The sequence below is a fragment of the Vidua macroura genome, chromosome 13, assembly GCF_024509145.1.
Source record: "Vidua macroura isolate BioBank_ID:100142 chromosome 13, ASM2450914v1, whole genome shotgun sequence".
In the NCBI taxonomy this organism is placed as follows: Eukaryota; Metazoa; Chordata; class Aves; order Passeriformes; family Viduidae; genus Vidua; species Vidua macroura.
The window spans coordinates 18609244-18628780 of record NC_071583.1 but is presented as its reverse complement, the minus strand read 5'-3'; the positions used below and the strand labels follow the sequence as shown (position 1 = coordinate 18628780).

At 39.7% G+C, this 19537-nt stretch overlaps 1 protein-coding gene across 1 annotated transcript in view; it reads right to left on the bottom strand.

Annotated features, from left to right (window-relative positions):
• Nucleotides 1–19537, bottom strand: part of ATG7 (autophagy related 7) — a 76273-nt gene that overhangs the window by 41565 nt on the left and 15171 nt on the right. Inside the window, exons 14-18 of the mRNA XM_053989098.1 lie at nt 18849–19052; nt 18494–18609; nt 17807–17882; nt 16379–16459; nt 3745–3867 (exon numbers count right to left, since the gene is read on the bottom strand). Coding sequence (XP_053845073.1) covers nt 3745–3867; nt 16379–16459; nt 17807–17882; nt 18494–18609; nt 18849–19052 — 600 coding nt within the window. The remainder of the gene's footprint in view (nt 1–3744; nt 3868–16378; nt 16460–17806; nt 17883–18493; nt 18610–18848; nt 19053–19537) is intronic.

The window sequence follows — 19537 nt, the reverse complement described above, 5'->3', positions numbered from 1 at the left end:
TGACCTTTAAATTCACATTCAAATATAGGAACTCTGCTACAGATTTGATTTTTTTTTTCCCAAAGCTCTTTATGACCCTCTTGGATTGCAAGAGGGTTTTTGAATCAGAAAACCAAGTGAAAATTGTATTTCTGGTGTGTGTTTTATAATCTTCTTTCATCCTGATGAAAGCAGGAGGTGCAGTAAAACATCCAAGTAGCTCAGGAATTGAAATGCAAAGTAAGAAAAGCATATTTACACTTGTGTCTTATTCCAGAGAGAAAGGAGAATTACAGGGAATTACAGAGAGAAGTGAGTTGAGCATATCAGCAAAGCTGCTGTTCATGAGGAGAAAATTTTAGCTTGAATTAGAAATTTTAGAGGAAAAGCATCTTCACAACATCTGTACAGATGAGCCCTTTGCAGGGTTGATCTGGAGCATGTGGGGAACAAACCAGCTGGGTTTAGGGATGCACTGATATGGAGCAGTCCTGGGCAGCCCAGCCAAGCTGTGACCTGGAAATTATTCACTTTTCTGCCTCCAGTTCCACAGCCCCAGCCCTGATTAACAACCCAAGGACGCTCAGGCTGCCTCTGTTTTAAGCCCAGCCATTAAACTGGACCACAGGGCGAGCAAGGGTCAAGTTTAAAAGCTGAGCTTTGCAGAGAGGAGCCCGAGTGATGTGGAAAGCAGCAATTCTGAGCTCCCAGCAGCTCCCCAGATGAACTGCACCCAGTGCCAACAGGGAGCTGACATGGGAGCTCCCCACAGCTCCCCCTGCCCCTCCCAGCCCGTGGCATCACATGTGCTGCCCAAGCTGCACAGCAAGATTGAACTGGGGAAAAAAAAACCCAAAATGTTCCACAGAACCTAAATTAAAGCCAGATGTGGAAGGAGCAGATGCCTGAAGTGTGCTGTCTGTTCAAGACAGGATAGGAAAGCTTGCTGGTGTTATTATTTATTAATTGTCATGCTAAGGAAGTCATGGAGAATATTTATGATTTAAGATATAGGTGTTCTATTGACTAAAAATCCTGCAATTTGTATCAACTTTAAACCTCTTTAAATGTATTAAAATTTTAAACATATTTTTAAACAGTGTATTAAATGTTTAAGTTAATTACGTTTTAAATGTATTAAAACTTTACACATATTCAAATGTATTAAAATATTATGGTCAACAGCACAGCCCTGGAATAGGAATTAAACAGTGCAAGTAAAGAAAGATCTTCACTAAGTGAAAGGTCTCCCATATCTTACTGCAAATTGTGTTCCTTAAATCTGGGCAAACACACTCAGTGCTAATAATGTGGGGGGAGTTTTCATGGAAATTCAGGCTATCCAAAAATGTTGCATTTAACAGTCACTCCTACAGAACACACTTATCCAGAGTCTCTTTTAGGCAAACTCAAAACTTAGAAAAATTTTCTCATTAAAGCACTTTTACACACACAGCATGAAAGCAACAAAGCATTTAGGTGAATTAGAAATAAAAGCTATTAACAAAAATTGAAATGTAAGAGCAGCACAACACTTTTTCTGACCACAACAAAACACCCTTGGCAAAATGTTCAGTGAAATGCTCTGAAGGAATGCACATTCTAACAGAGAACCTTTTAAAAATAAGCACAAGATTGAGTAGTTCCCCTATCAGATGCAGGTTTATTAGTGAAATATCAGGGATTTATATATGGAATTACAACCCAATTATGATGTTACTGGGTAAATAGAAGGCTGGATGACAACTAACTTTACAAGTCTATTTTCTTTATAGGTCTGGACTAGCACTGGACAGATTTTACTAGACAGAAAAGGAAAATCTGCAGTTACCAAAAGCCATTTTATGGCCTCCAAATGCATCAATAATCCACAAAATCTCTCTGAAGAGTTTGAGTGGTGAAAAGCAGATAATTTCTCACCAGAAAAAGAAAACATTCCCATCCCAAACCAGGCCATCCACACCTGGTGAAACCCCTCAGTGCTTTTGCTGCAGTCTTTAGAGTGCATTGAGAATATCTCAAATCAAAGGAGCACCAACCTTAGCCATTCCAATGGCTCCATTTTAGGGAACACTTTCTGCCAAGAGCAGCTCCAAAGCAGCCAGAAACCCAAAAAAATCATTCTGCAGAGCTCACAGTGCCCAGCTGCAACGTGAGAAAAAGGAGCTCGGAATACAAGAGAAAAGGGGCTCAAGACAGGAGAGTAAATCTGCAGAAAAGATATTAAAGGAGAGTAATTCTGCAGAAAAGATATTAAAGGCACTCTCTTGTGCACCTAAAAAATTTAAGAATTGCCCCAGATGATGAACTGAGAGACTTGTGGAGGAGCACAGAACAAGCTCTTTGTTTTTCAGAGCCAAAATGTAATGTTTTTCAGTGGCAAAATGCAACGAAGAACTGGTTTTTAACCCAGAGCAAGCAGGGGTGCTCCAGAATCTCCACCAATAATCTGCCCTGTCAGCCCTTGCCATTCAGAAACACAGGTTCACCAAGACTGCTCCACTGGTTCACTGCTGAAAGAGATGGATTTTCCCAAAAATGCAGCAATCCTACAGGGAAGAATCAAGCCAGCTCCCTGGTTTTATGGCAATTAACCTAATTTGAAAGCATGAGCTCTGCAAATGCTTTGTATGTCAGATTTTCCACCTCTGAGCAGTGATTTCACTGCATAAACCACACTGAAGTTCCCCAGGAGTTTTGAAAGGACACAAATTCTGGGTTTTAAGCAAAACTTTGAGCTTCAGTAAGTTGTAGCAAGCTCCCACCAGACTCTGTATTTTGTAGAGAATATCTAAAACCTCACTAACAAACACCTACTCTGAGGCTGCAAAAGGGATTTATGGATTAATACCTGCTAAATAATACAGTACTAATTTTTTTTTTACATTTTACATTAGCAACCTAGACACCGACAGTCAGGCCTGGAAATCAGACTTTAATTATTGCTGCTGTTAATGAGTAGCACGTGTTAAAGGGTGCTTGTTTTCCCTTCTGGGATCCCTCTCATATATATATTTCAATTTTTTCTAGGTATGACCATGCTGACTTCAGAATGCATTAGGCATTTCAGAGTTCATGTTTCCAGCATCTGCTACAATTATTTCTCAAAGGTTAAACATGAGACAGAGAGCAAAGTCATGATTATCCACCCAAAACTTTATTAAGAAACACTGTGGAGCCCTTTCCAGCTGAAAAAACAGCCCCAGCACTTGCACAGGCTGCAGGGACTGCAAAACCACTGCTTCAGAAGCATCCCTGGGATACAGCTGTGCCAAAATTCAATGATGATGCACAAGGGTAGAGATATTGGCAGGGGGAGGAAGGAATACAAATCACTGTTAAATATAATATTAGGAGACACCTGTTTGATTTTTTATGGAACACAGCATCACAACTCAGTATTGAGTTATCACCAGTGCTGCTGTCCATGAGATCAAACACGCCCCCAAGTTTCTGCCCAAATTCCATTTTTTGTCACTGGGCGGGTAAACAGCATTTCCCCCCCACATTATAATCCATCAAGCAGCATAATTACATTTTAATTGACCTAAAATTGCAGTTGATTTCCTCACACCACATAACCCAAGTCACCTGCTTCCTTTAAATTAATATTTAAAGACTCAGATACAGAAAGTTACAATTAATTTAAGAAAATGTCTAAATCATTGTAAATGATTTCATTCTGTAAATGAAATTCCACTGCTTAATTCTCTTAATAATCATTTGACCACATGATTAATTAACATCCAAATTTTATTTGCTTACCTCAGCAGCCTGTGTCTCCTGGTGCAATAAAGTCAGACCTGTCAAATCTTCCAGGAAGGAATGTGAAGAATTAAAAACTTTAGCTAGGAAATTAAACCCTTCTCGTTCATACTGCTCAAGGACCTGCCAAATAAACAAACAGAGAAGTATTTCAAATACAATACCCATAATCTGATTCACCCCCGTATTTGGCTCACAAAATAAAAGCAGAATCTTTCTGAACACTCAGAAAATGACTGGATAGCACAAAGAGGTAAAAATGACAGAGAACAGAACAATCATTTTCCCCAACTCAATTTCTACAGTGAGGAAAGGTGCAAGCAAGAGGGAAGAGCAGTGGGGTTTAAGATTTCCTGCTTTAAATACATTTTTAAGCTTATAACACAAGACAGATGACAGGGCAAGAAGGAAAACTTGGCTGCACAGCCATGAAAGGAGCATTTGAGTGCCACAAAACACAGTAAAAGCCTGTTCCAGTGTGTCAGTGCAGGGAAAGAACCATGCTGGGACAGCCTGAACAAATTCCCCGAGTAGGTGTCCAAGCCCAACATCCCCCCAGCCTCCAGAGATTCGTGGCTCTGAGGCTCTTGTACCTTTCTCTATTTTTTCTGCTTACATTTTCCCAGTTTATTTTTAATTTGGGCAATCTTACAGGCTCCCACAAGAACCATGAGGTTTGGTTTCTGCTCCTCTCAAGCCCTGACCATGAAGAATTTTATTTCAGCTTTAGGGAAGGAGTTGCCAGGCTGATTTCAAGCCAGTGAGATGCAGATTGAGGGAAGAGAAGATAAATATCAAACATGACCCCAATCCTACACGTTTTGTGACAGCAGGCAGGCAGAAAATGGGAGGAATTTATGCCTGAGCAATCCCAGGATCCATTGTTTCCTTATTTTTGTTCCAAGTTCTGATCATTTCATCCCCTGCTCTCAGATGAAGCAGCTGAGCTTGATTCATTCCAAACAGCTTTTCCTGCAGAACTTCAAGGAGCAGAGCAGGATTTATGCAGGGACCTCAAAGCCACAGACATTTAATGAGAAAGGAGCAGAATGTGTGACAGGGAAGGATCACCAGGACCCAGAGGAGGCAGGATTTTCACAAGAATGGAAATACTCCTATCAGAATTCATCCAATCACAACTTACTCTCAGAAATCCTCTCTAGTTTAACAATGCCTAAAGGTCTCAAACACCATTTCATTGATAAAACTGTGGGAACTTGCCCAGCCCAACAACATTCTTCAGCAAAACACATCCTGTGAGCTTTTACACTGAGTCCTACAGGAATTCAGGCTCACTAGAAACCATATTTATATTTAGCTGACAAGATTCTAAGTTTACTACTAAAAACAGACAGGGATCCTCACCCAGCTCTTCATGCAAAACTATCTAATGCATAATTAGGTCTCAAAAAACACAAACAGAAACAACTGAAACACAACTATGAAAAAGAAGACAGATATATAAAAGGAGATTATCAAACATTTGGCACATTCCTGAACACACTTATTCTTCTAAAATAAACCAAATCAGCACTTCACGTTCTCTTCCTGAATCTACAGAAATTGTTCTTCATACTTTAAAGACTTGTTTTGCCATAGGGGGGTTGGTGTGTGTGTACAATGACTGATAAATACAATCATGAATTTAAAAAGAAAAAGGGATTTTAAAAAAACTTATTGGGAGCATTGCTTTGTAATTTCTTGGGTTTTTTATTCCTGAGATAGATGAAGTAACAAGAAGGTTCGCAATGCAATACAGAGAACTGAGCAACTTCAGCATCTTTCTGGAGATGTGTCCTTTCAATATCATCCACTAAATATGGTGGGACTGCACTGTGGATTTACACATTCAATGAGAATTCTGGGCTTCAAAATCCCACTGGAACAACCCAAGTGCAGCAGTCTCTCACACAATTTCTAACCCTGGAGTGTGTTCACAGCCCTGCCTATGGGAATTCCTGACCCTGGCAGGAATTTTTTTGGCTTTTTTTTCCCCACAAGGTTTTTGGAGGAATCACTACCCAGATTTTTGGTGCTGCAGGACAGATCAGAGTTCTTGGCCCACTGAAACCATCCCCAGCCTGCACAGTGAACCTCAGCCGTAGTTTAAATTATTACAGCACCTCAGAGAAACGCAGGGACAACAACACTGAGATATTTTTGTCTCTTCCCAGGGGCAAAACTTATTAAAAGATGTAAACCACCTTGGGCTGTGCAAATACTACGAGCAGAGCAGGGAATTGAGAGCAACCTTTCTATACACAGCTCATCCATCAAGCAGCCCTTAAACCTGGCTGGGTTTGTTATTCAGCAAACTCTGCTTTGATCCTGCCTCCCAAAAACTGGGATTTGAGCCTGGAGTGAGAATTTCCAGGTGCTGCTCCCTCAGTCAGTGCAGGAATCCAGAGTGCCAGGATGCTGAGCAGGAGGTGCCCTGGTTTATCTCAGGGATGGGCAGACCTTGCCAGCCCCTGCCAGGAATTCCTGAGCTCACCCTGGCACCCAAAGTGGCCAGCACTGCCTGGGCATGGAGCACCTGGAACAGCTCTCCTTAAATCCAAGTGCCCTTTGGTGGAAAATGCCAAGAAGTCTCTCATTAAGTGCCTTTTGAAGTATTACTATTAGTAAAATTTTTAAATTAATAATTTAACAAATACAAATAAGCTAAAACAAATTAAAATTAATACATCTAAACATATACATTAGAAATAAATAATTTTTACAAATATAAATTATTATATAAAATATAATCCGATTTATTAAAATTCATATAGATATTAATAAAATGAACAAACTATTAATAAGGTCACAGATCCAGGAGTTGCAGGCACATTACTGTTAGATTTTTTTTTTTTGTACTGGTACACATTAACATGACTAAATTTATTGCTATGGAAAGATAGCAATAGCTTTGTTATCTCCCTGTGTGGCAGAGACCTTCCATGGTGCCACAATGGCAAATTCAGATTTGGGTGACAAATCTGACCATACACACAGGATCTTAAAAACCTAAAAGCACAGCAATAAAGAACATTTTTTCCCCCCCAGCAGCAAGCACAGAAGCTGAAAAGCTGTATTAAAAAGTGTCCTTGCTGATTATAACGACTTGCTTTTTACAAAGAGGACAGCCTGCTGAATGGAAGTATTTGTTAAGTAGTTTTAAACCCAGAATTCCAGGCTCATGAGCCAACAAATGTCATATCAGAGAGGCAAACAAACACCTGCAGCAGCACATTTGCTCCTGAGCAGGCACCATTGAAGAAGATATCCACTCCAATGAAATCCCTTTAATATAGGCAGTGACTGGGAGAACATTTTGTCTCCCTCAGGAACTTTATTTCCCAACTGAGATGATGAAAACTTCCCAGTGCCACAGAAAGGAGGAATTCCACGAAGCTGCCCACATCTAACCTTTCCTCCCCAAATTCAGCAGCAGCCTTTCTCTGATACATGGAACAGGGCACAGATTTGTTCAGCAGCCACTGACCAGCCCTCAGAAAGGAAAAAGAACGAGGCAAAATAATCTCAGATTCCTGTGCCAGGAGACCACACAGGGAGTAATCACACAGGAATAAAACCAGTCTGAACAGCAAATAGACACACAAAATAATTCTAAAAAATGTTTCCAGATTTAATAAGTGACCGATTTGTTGTTGCATGGAAAGGAAATTTTCTCCTATTTAATCACATCCAGCAGAGCCCAAAGGCCCAAGGCTGGCATGAATTTGCTTTTGCACTTCTGAACAATTCTCATCCTTGGTCCCACTGAGATCCTCCCAAGGAACAGCTCTACAAGAGCAAAATACTTGAGAGATGCTACAACTTGCGTGATTCTTCATCTCAAACCAGTTACTGTCTGACCACAGATGTACAAAATCCCACGTGAACTTTTGCAGGGAATAAACCCAGTCCTTCAGTGATGTGTCACTATGCAGCAATTCATTTTCCAGGCAGGAAAAAATTATAAAAGCACAGCAAAGAACCAGAAATACATAATTCTTGCACCCAGCCTGGCAAGCTGGAGCAGGAAGGATTTATTAAGGAACTCTTATCTTTTCCTCACCTGCAGGTCACTTTTCAGAGCTTAGGAGAGCTGCAAATCACCAATTCCTTCTGGATTTCATGGCTGCTGCAAACACTGCCAGGAGAACCCCCATTTTCACACCACCCTCTCCTGCCATGCAAATCTCTCAGGCTGATGCCACAACCTTGATTTCAGCCTCCACTTCACAGAGCCAGAATTCCAGATTTTTTTTTTTTTTTTTTTTTTGTTTACACAATGGCATTTTAATAGAACAAATCAAGCTGTGGATGCACACCATCCCAACAGGACCAAATCCATGGATTGCCAAGGCTTTCTGAGTAAATGATACCCAGTAACCCATTTCATGAGCAATCTTTTTCTTCTGGCCTGTTTACTGAAGTTAAAAAAACCCCAAATCTCATGGCAGAAGGAAAAAAATACAGGCTTGGAGTAAAAAGACTTGCTTTGAAATGAGAAACAGATGTGCAGCCTTGGTGTTATATTCTTTTTAACAGCATTCTGCACAAAGTCCTCTCAATTGCTGGGTACAAAGACATTCAGAGAGAGAATCTGGCTCCAGGATTGCTTTAGAGCAGAAAAGTTAATATCTGCTTAAGCAAAAACACAAAAAACAGGCTCCTAACCCAAAGAAACTGACTACTGCTGCAAAATTGGCTCTTGTTTTATTTCTGTCACATCAATTTCAAACTTTTTTTTACCAGTATTTACATTTGGTTTGGCTTTTTTTTTTTTTTCCCTTTTCAAAGTAGGTTGCATCTGCGGACCTTGAACCAGTGCTGTTTATTTCCAGGAAAAATAAAACACGGAGTCAATGCTACCAGCTGGATTATTTACACTAAATAAGATTTCTGGGTAATTTACCCCCAAAACAAGTTCCTGGATTATTTACACTAAATAAGATTTCTAGGTAACTTACCCCTAAAACAAGTTCCTGGATTTAAACACTCCCCTCCCTTAAAAGGGGACAGGTACTTCACTAAACATTTCAGAGTCACAAAATATCCCAATATTCAAGGCTCTGTTTAGAAACTGGACAGGCCTGGATAAATTTTTACATGCTGTCAACTCCCTGCTTATCACAGCAAGGATAGAAATTTACTGTTCACCTGCTGAAAAGATATTTGGAAAATAAGACAGATGTGAAAAAGTCTTGCCAGATCCATTCTTCAAAATTCAATGTATCTGCTGTTCAAACAGTGATTGAATGAAAGTTTTATGCTGTGAAGAATCCTCCTGAATGAGAACAAGCTGAGCCACTAAGTTAATATTCAAAATTTCACCACACAACCCATAATTCTGGTTTCCTTAAAAAAATCCTCATTCCCTCCTTCCTTTTCACAAACTTCTCAATTTTTATTGCCATCTGAGCCTAAAAAGTTGTCAAGAAAAGTCTAATAAGGTGATGCTGTAATACAGCTGTGAAAAGGAAGGCAATAAAATTGCACTTTTGTGAGGATCATGGAATGATTTTTCAGGGCCTCAGTTCATGGGTTTGGAACAGGAAAGTCTGACAATATTACATGAAAAAAGATAATACTCCAAAAATTACCTCAAATGAAATTACCTAAAACTTGTGCATTCACTCATGACTAAGTCTGAAGAACAAAGTTCTGCAGCAAGCTGTGCTCCAGGTGTGCACTGAACAGGGCCATGCTGGAAACACTGGAAATTTAGAAAGCACGAGACAAAAATGGCATAATTTTGGGCTCGTGTCCAAATCATGAACTCACCCTCTGCACACACACACTTCTCTCTTTTCCCTCCCATCATCAGTATTAAAAATGAAAGCAAATCAGTATAAAACCTTAACTAATCCAAGTACAATGTGCTGAAAAACCATTTAAGGAAGAGATTGTTGTTTTAATTCAGAGGAGGAGAGGAGTGATACAAATGAGCTTTGCCTGTTGCTGTTGCCTACCATGATTTTGAACTGCAACGGGCAGAAAATGGAGAATTAACTCACTGAAGAGTCAGCTCTGAAAGGTCTCAACAGGGATTTTTTAGCTTGGGATTTTTCAGTTTCTTCAGAATAATGCAAAGGAGGAAAGTAGAGTTCTCAGAAATTTAAGAAATGCCAGTTTAAGCATGGCCTTTCAACATTTAGTTCTTGGGAGATGCAAGCATTGTTTTCTGGAATAATCTTGATGTGCCTCATCAAGTAGCCATTTTCTCTAAAAATATCTGACAGATAAAACTGCAGGATTTTAATTTTAGCTGCTCTTTCCTTTCTTAAATATTTCTCCCAACTTATTTCAAATGTAACAGCATCCCCAGATTCCAGCCAGTCTAAGGAAGTTTCATTGCACAGCACACCAGCTGAAAGCATTCCCTGCCTGAAAACAGAGTACAGAGATATGAAAGGAAACAAAAGGACCAATCAGAAAAATCAGCATCTCATTTTAGAGAGTGAGAAAGGGGCACAAAAGGGGTTTTTGATAGCCAGCACCATCAGATCCTGTGTCCTGACCTCCCTGAGCACGTGGGTACACCCTTCAGTCCCCTCCCTGCTCACTCCACGTTTTCCACAGGATGGATGTTTACAACTTGGATATTTACAACTTCATTTATCCCCACTCTGCTTCCTGTCCAGCATTTCTGCTGCTGAGCTCATCAGCAGTCCCAGCATGCTTGGCTCCAGCTCCTGCTGGCATCAGTCACCCTCTGCTGTAGAGGGAGGCAGAAATCCCTGATCCTTCCCAGCCCCATCCCACGGGAAGGACAATTTGGGGCTGGATCTTGGCTTAGACATGCACAGGGACAGGCACCTAATGCCCAGTTTTCTGAAGGAGCAGCATCCACTGTCTGCAGAGAACCCCTAAAGCTGGGAGAGAAGCAAAGGCACTTGCCAACACGTAAAGAAATGATTGCTCTCCCAGCAAAGCAACTGCCTGATGCTGAGTGATGCTTTGGCTGCCTGCACAAAGTGTGGGATTGCCACAGGCAGGAGTGGCCCAGCTCTGCAGGGCTGGCTGGAGGCACCAGCAGCCAGCAGGGCCTGGGTGCTGCCCAGGAAATTCATTTATTCCAGGCAGCCCTCCCCACTTCAGCAAGGAGGCAGATCTGTCACACACCCAGCAGCCAACAGTGGCTCTGCCTCGGGCACAATCTGCAGCTGCTCCCCAAAGCCACAGCTCCAGCTGAAAAATCCACATTCTGAGGACTATTTCAGAGCAGAGGGGTTTAGAATCTGGATGTGCTGCAATACCTATGGAAACAGCACTGGAGGAGCAACAGCATTTTCTTCAAAACCATATTTACTGGATTTCATAGATTTCTGCTATTTTACCATCTCTCAAAATTGAATTCCCTCCCTTCTTCCAATTTTAAACAAAACAAACAATTCTGTAAGGACAGATATATCAGCACTGTGGAAAACTGGAAAAAAAGTCAAACCTAGCTTAAACTGTTCAAAAATATTTGCAAACAAAGATCAGCTTCCCCCTAAAGCAAAGCTGATGGTTAGTTAAGCTGAAGAAAACGGACAGCAGGGAAGACAGACACCTGTCAAAGACTGCAATGAGAATGCAGAAAAACAACTGAAAAACAAGTACAACAATTAAAATAGAAAAGATAAATTAAAATGAGAAACAACATACAGAATTTAAAATATTGTGTCTCCATGAATATGCACTGAATCCTTGGAATAACTGAATAACTTGGGAATAATAAAAACTGAATAACTAATAATAACTGAATAACTTCTCAATAAACTAGGAAATAGAGAGCACTTGTCTGCAAAAATGCAAAAATCTTAAGGAAGGAAAAAAGAACAACTACAAATTGCTTATATCCAGCAAAATAAATGACTGATCTTTTGAGTTCCAGGTGGAATCCTACAGAATGAGGGCTGGAATTGATTGTGGGATGAACACCATCATCATCACCCCAGCACCACACATTGAATATTCCTGAATTTTAATCCAGTTCAGTGGATTAAAACCAACCAGGCTGGTTTTTGCAGTTCTTGTAGGCAGGTATTTCAAGCCAAAGTATTTTAGTTGAGTTTTGTTTTAACTGACAGAAAAGGTGTGTGATATCTTCAAAGAGAGATGACAAGACAGCACAGATTATCTCTAATATAAATAATTAAAAATTATATTCTAGGCTCAGGTAGATATTGAACATGTCAGTAGCAGAAAACTACAGTGATGCTGTTTTTTTTTCCTCATTGATAGTCCTTTACTTTGTCCTAATTGTAGTTAGAATTGAATTGGAAGAAGAAATACTGGGAAAAATCCCAAACAAAAAACCCTTTAAGACCCATAAAATTTCGTTTAAATGCAACAGAAATACAACCTGTCAGAAATTATTCCATTGTCTCGAACAATGGCAGGTTTCCTCTTTCCTTTAAACCCTGCTATTTTGAAATTTAAATGTAACAATGGGAAAATTCATTTTTATTCATTTCTAAAAGAAGTCCTACATTTAACTCAGGATGCTGAGAATGTGCCTGGGTGTATTAACAATTCATTCTTCAAGTCTCAATGAAATCTATCCAGTATTAATACAGAGGCTGCACTGTACAGAGACTTGTCAAATGCTCACACATGTAAATTCAGGAAATAAGGCAAGTTATATATGGACTCTGTTTTAAAAGAATTGTTCCTGTAGCTGTGCTGTGAAGTCATTGAAACATTCTCTTAAGTTTTTGAAATCTTCATTCCTGAAGGACAAACATTTCTCCCCATTTCCTTCATAATTTCTGCAAGATCTGCAAGAGACTTTTTCATTTTTTTTAGCACAGGAACAACCAAGGCTTTTTTCCCCCATGACTTTTACATCCACACAATACTTGAATTGAGAAATGTATAATATAAAAAGATTTAAAGGAATTTCATTGACAGATCATCCATTGCTACTGGGAGAAAGCACAGAGGAATGTCTTGGTGCAGTCAGGGCAAATCTGAAGGGCCTGGAATCAAAATCAGAATTATCTCAACTGAAAAACATCAGTGAGTGAGTGAATCTTGCAGGTTGCTGTCATAAGTGATCAGAACAATTTCAAATAAAAATGCAGGCACAGCAGTTAGCAGAGGAGAACAATGAGAGCATTGTTGAGGCTCCTTGATGACAGATTTCCAAACTGAAACACTCATAAATAACTTACGCAACCCCAGTGCTCAGCAGAAGGGTTTCATGTATTCCTGAGATGGTAAAAAGGGAAAACATCTGCAAGGGCAGGGGAATATCCTGACTGAAAACAGAAATTGTAACATAATGCCAACAATGCCATCCCTGATCTCAGTGTCTGCCCCTTCGTGACACGCAATGAAACTGAGAAACATTCAGCGTGAACTCAGCGGGTAAAAAGCCACTTCAGCAGCTCAAGTTCCCAGCAAATGGAGCAGAAAGGTGGGAAAGAACTTGAAAATTAGCAGAGAACCTTGTGCTGATTTTTATACATTTCATAGTGGGGGTAGTTACACATGAGAATAACTGTAGTAGGGGAAAGAGAAATCTCTTTAAGGAGAAAAAGTGAGATTTCCAGCACATGGGTGCTAAATTTTAATTCTGGAAGAAATGTGAGCTATGGGTAAAAAGAGAGGCTTTCTACATCTTTATATCCGGGTTGCTTGGTGGCAATTATCTCTTGTGACATTAAACTCTGCATCTGTGGGGTCTCCTCGTTCATTGCATGATGCACAAGAAGGGGAACAATAAAAGGAAATGTTCATTGCCCTCATTAAAACAGGAACACTGGCAGTTTTGCATTAAGATACATCCATTTTTTAACATTCAGGATTTAAGGCTTTAACCAGTTTTCTGCAAGGATCAGTCAGATCTGTTTCCCAAGGAATTGCAACACTTCTCACTATAACATAAAGAGCAAACAGCCCAATTTTGCCCCACCAGGGTAAACAGGTTAATTAACCCAGTCAGTAATAACTAACGTTCTCTCCTGTAAGTAAAGCAGTTGTTACAAATGAGTAGCTGTGGGATTTGTAGAGAGTTTTTAGGGCTTGATAGAAGGTTTACACAGTATGTATTTGTATGTAAACTTTGAGATAAGAAATGCTGATTTAGAAATGGCATGGAATAGGACAGATATTGTTGAGGGAGAAATGGAGCTAGAAACAAGGTCCAAAGGATGGCTTTGTAAATAGGATTAGATACTTTAGAGAAATAGAACTATGAAAGATACATTGTAGTAAGATTTATGAGGAGTTTTAGATGATTGGCTTTAAGGCATCTATAGCATGGTGTAAAAAGCTGATAGGCCAAGAAATGCTTACAGTGTTTTGTAATTAGGAAATTCTCAGCTTCTAATTGTGATAGCGTGAATTACGACATCTGTATTGTCTCACTCTTCTCATGAGACTAAAATGGAATAAAGGTTTTCAAAGTGCCTCTCAGTTGTCCCATCTCTAAGTCAGACAAAAGTATTGTCCAACAAATATCCATCCTAAAGAACTCAGGAGTCTCCCTTGCTGGTGCCAGAACAAGTTTGGCACCACAAGAGCTCTCGCTGCTCTCTCGGTGCCCTGAGCTCTGACAGGGATATTTGACATTCCAGCACAGCTTCTGCAGGAGCAGAATAAGACAGAGGGGGAATCATACAAGGAAAAATTGGCCCAGAATAAAAACAGATTGGTTTCCTGCTGCGACCATCCCAAAACTCCTGAACAACTGCCTGCAGGAAGCTTCTCTGGCGCGTGGCCTGGGCAGGACAATTCTGGGTAAGGAAGAGTTGGCCGCTTGCATGTCTGGCCTCTGCAGCTTCAAAAGCAGAGAAATGAAGAAATGCCTGAGTCAAAATGAAAAGGACTCAAATCTCCAAACATGCAGATCATTAGCAGCTTCTCCTGAGTCCTCTAGCTGGGCTGGATGGCTTCAGGATGTACTGGAATTCTTCTAAAATTCCCAATTCATTCGTTTTGTGCTTTAAGAGTTACAGAGTGACAAGATCTCAAGAAGGAGAATGCTGACAAAAGGAAAACACAATGAACACAATGCCAGCAAATTCAATTCTATCTGTGCTGAAAGTCTGAACCTCCAGTAATTCTGACATGGAGCAGGATGAAATACTAAATTACCTTATTAAAAAACAAACCCTCACACAACAAACCAACATAGAGACTGCAATTAAATCGTAATTGGATTTGTCATTTCAAAGCATCAGCATCAGATTTCCCCATAATGCAGGGTGACATATTCTTATGCTAATAAATAAAGTTAGCAAAGTAAACAAAAGCTGTGTTTCTACTGTAAGGAAATCCGTGAGCCAATGGAGCAACCTTTTCAGCACACAAGAAATTCAATCCCCAAACCACATGAAAAGTGATCTCTCTGGGAATAGCACAGCTGCTAAAATCCAAGGCAGTTTTTATTAAATCATCAAGTCTGTTTATGTAAAACGGGGCTCTCTTAAAATGACCTCCAAGAGGAAATGATTTGCTAAGGAAAAATTGATCCCTGCATTGAATTTATCTGCGTGGATGTACGTTTTTATTGTTTTTACATGGCACTGTTTCCTGAATTGGAGATAAGGAGAAAATAAGAGGAAAAGAGAAAGAAAAAAGCTTCTTCTAACAGTTTAAATTCTCCACCATCAAGGTTTCAGCTACTGCTGAGCTTTCAGCTCTTCAGCAGTGTAGATCCAGCTGCTGTTATTTTTAGGAACACTCAACTTTAGTGCTTCAACTTTTGAAGAGAAAATGCACATTGAGAGTCCTTCAAAACTTGTCAGATGTACCCAGACAGCCCAGAGGGGAAGAAAAAAGGATCACTGGAGAAGAAGATATTGTGCAAGTTCTCCTAAAGATGCCAGTGCCCCATTATTGTTTGATGGCTCTTTGAAAGGAGGACGAGGGCAGAGAAAGGAACAGAAAGAACTTCCTGCAAGCACTTCCTCAAGGTACAGGGGGGGTGAAATAAATTCATGGCACTCCAAACCATGAGGCAAAAACCCTCTGAATCTCCCTGCTGAGAGATCCCAGGGAAAACTTCTGGAAGTTGCACTCCACGGCCAGAAAAAACTTGCCAGAGGGAACTTTTGAAGGCCACAGGAGAGGGAAACAATGCAAGAGCTGCCCCAGAGAGCCAAGAAACAGCTGGGAACTCTGAGGTGACTCAGGACTGGCAGCACCAGCAGCAAAATCAACAATCTGCTCAATAAAGAAATGGTAAGAAGCAATTTTTCCCCTCAATTGTTCATTCTTTGTCGGTTTCGTATCACAAACCAGAAATTTCGACAATTTTGCCTATTTGGAAAGACATTAAGCTGCAGAAGGCTAAAGGGGTATTTATTCAATTTCAGACATCAGAAAGGATTTCTTAAATAAGACCAATCTCATTTCTTTCTACAAAGCTGAAAGATAATGACAGTATTTTTGTGATGACCTTTTCAGAAATGTCTTGGTCAATCTCTGCTTGGATTCTTCAGCTGATGGCAGCATTTATGTGGAGATAAAAAGAGCACCATGCTAAGAGGTGATGCCAAAGAAACTTGGAAAACAGCTAAAAAAGAAGATTATGAGGGAAAAAGAACTTTTAGCTGAAGTGGGAACAGATTCCAAGCCCTAAAGAAGTCAGAGAAAATGTCAAAAAGTTCCCCAAAATTGACCTAGAAATGCACAGACTCAGCCTTACCTTGGCTGAACAGGCTGTGCACTTATCAAATGCCAGGCTGACTGGAAGAACATTATCAAATCTGGATAAAAATCCTCGGATCTAGAAGATGAAAAAGAAAAAAAATCACATTACTATTTTAACCATTTCCAAAATTCAACATGAACTGGACATATACACACTCCATAACAAGAATATCACGTTCAAACAGTCACTCCCAATAAAACTTATAGTGAATTTATACTGTGTCCATATTACTGCTTTTTTCTGTACAAATAATGGCACAACTGCCTAAATGCAGCATTATTTCACCAGAAAAAGAGGCACAGCACCATCTGCAGTTGGCCTTTTCAGAGTGCAAAGCTCCACGAAAAATAAAAAGTCATGGTGTGACAGCTTAAACACATTTTTTCCCCATTTCTAGAGTCTGAACTCTTAACTGTTGTTCATTCTTCAATAATGATGTTAATATGGTATTACTGATAGGCAATTTTAAAATTCCAGACCACTATTTCTGCTAGCAGAGGGAGCTCTGAAAACGCTTTGCAGCAGGGTTTGATCACTTCAGTTGTGAACTCCTGGGAGTACTGATCACCCTTTTTAATCTGTTTATTACAATGAAGAGATTGTGTGCCAGGCACAGAACTTAACAAACTCTGCAGTACAACGAATAACACCACAATTTTGAAGTTTTAAAACTGAATTTTTGAACAACTGTTAACACATTTGAAAGTAGAGTTTGGGTTGAGTTGAAGAAAAAAGTGCTGTATGATACCAAAACAACATGAAGATTTTGTGATAACAATAATAAATAATTAAAACCAGCCAATTCACATAATAATTGGGAGTTGGCTGATTTGAATTGATTTCAAACTCTGAGGAGATTCAAAAAGTGAACTTTAAGATGCTCATGTTGGCGGATCTGATGGAGAACAGAAAAGTCAGAAATTGCTTTATTCACTTAATTTCTGCTCCAAATTCCTGCTCCCAACAAACTGCTGCTCAGTAGGTACCAGGAATTTTGTGCCCATGAGTAGCACACACCCTGGGCTGTGTAATGGGTTAATATTAATTATTTATTAACAAATAATATGATATCTCTATTAATAATATTATTTAATATATAAAATAATAGTACATAATACTACAGAATATATATATAATATATTATATAATAATATTATATAATATATATAATCTAATATCTAATCTAATATAATATCTAATCCAATCTAATATAATACAATATATTATTATATAATATATAACTAATATATTAATATTATAACATATAATATTAATTATTAATTATTTATTTTTATTTTTATTTTTAATGAACATGGAGAGTCAGTCCTCTGGGGAATGTAATCAGCAGTTTTTTAAAGACACAACATCTGTGATGATCAGTTCCCAGCTCTTCAACAAAAGGTTTTATCACCAATTATTTACCTGGTGAGGAACAAGCCCAAGGGAAGTGGGTGGTTCATTCATTCTGTCATCACTGCTGCTGGCCACAGCATAACCACTGCCAAAAACACAACAGGGAAAATTAGAGCAAGACAACACACTCAGAATTTCCAGTCAGCTTCCAGACATTTTGTTACAGCTTCGAATGAGTCAAGGGATCTACGTGGAAAGTCTGTTTCGTAGGAACCAAGACTCAGCATGAGAAATACATATAAATCAGTCTGAGACTCATCTTCAACTCCTAAGTCACTTTTTCTCTCCCAGGTTTTAATGAGAGAAAACAAGCCTCACGTTCAAGGTGCAGAATTTCAGAGTAATTTTCTGTATCACACACAGAGTTTTAAATAAGATTTGCAACACGGGGCTTATCTCGAAGCCCTTCACATTACAACAGCTCCTCATCAAAGGAAAAGGAATCCAAGATTACTAAGAGCAACATCCTCTTCTTTTGAAAGATTCTTAATACTTTTCTGAGGTTAAATTCAGAGACAGAAGAAAAACTTAAGACTTGATGAAGCAGTTCCCTCGAACACTGCATACTGCATTAATTTTAATTTCCAGACAACATCCCCCTCACAGAATTGTCCTTCTTGAGGTGCAATTCCTCCTCCTCACTAAAGATTCTATTCAATTGGTCTGATTGCTCAGAGAACAGCAGCAATGGCTCACCCTTCTGGATGCTGCAGGACAGAAACCATCAGCTCCACTGCCAGGGCTCCAGCCACCATGGCCAGTCCAGGCCGACTGACCGTGCACTGCTGGTCCAGTGTCCGATCCCTGGTGGACTACAAACACAGACAGCTCTGAAGGGAAGGCAGAACAACTCCAAAGGTGCCCTGTACAGGACACCTCTAGTGCTGTGCAAATCATATCTGTCATTTTCCAAATGAAAATCAGCTATTTCTCTACCTCATGTGCATCAACACAGCACAGATCCCTTTATGAAACACCATTAAAACCAAATAAAAATTCCAGTCCCAAAGGAAGAGAGACATAATCACCATTTGCACAAGGTTCTACTCACATCCCCTGGTGCCACAACATCATTGCAGAAGTAGCAGCCCAGTTTGTAGCCAGGGATATTTGAGAAAAGAGAGGATCCCAGCAGATCAGAAGAAGCAGAGGCGTTGCTGAAATGTGAATCACCAGATTCTTGCTGTTTTGGTTTCTTTAGGCCGTGTCTCATAACAACAAAAGTGTCAAATCCCAAGGCAGCGTTGATGACCAACTGTGAACAATAAAGAGAGAACAACAGATTTTAAGTGAGCCAAAAAGGGAGGGGAAGAAAAAAGCAGCCTCGAGGTTTTTATTCACTATAAATGCCAAAAAACCCACACGCTGTAGATGGATGATCAACCCATTAACTGCATATTTACCACCTTAGCCATAAACAACAGAGTTTGTGAAAGGTGCAGAATTCCACATGTCAAGCCCTTAGAAAAAAACCAAAACCAAAATAAAAGTCTGTTTCAGAAAGTCACAAAGCCTTGTCCTTCCCTGAGCCTTTCAGGGCAATCTGCTCTGAATGAATGACTCCCTCTAGTTGTTACACAAACTTGTGACAAAAAAGCAGCAGCAGCTTCAAGCAATGAAATGCCATCTGTTATCCAAAGCAATTTCTGCTCAGTAAGGAAAGCAATTAATGATCACTTATGGGCTTCATCTGCATCTGCTTAGTCACATGGGGAGCAGGAGCAGCTGTGCTGCACAATT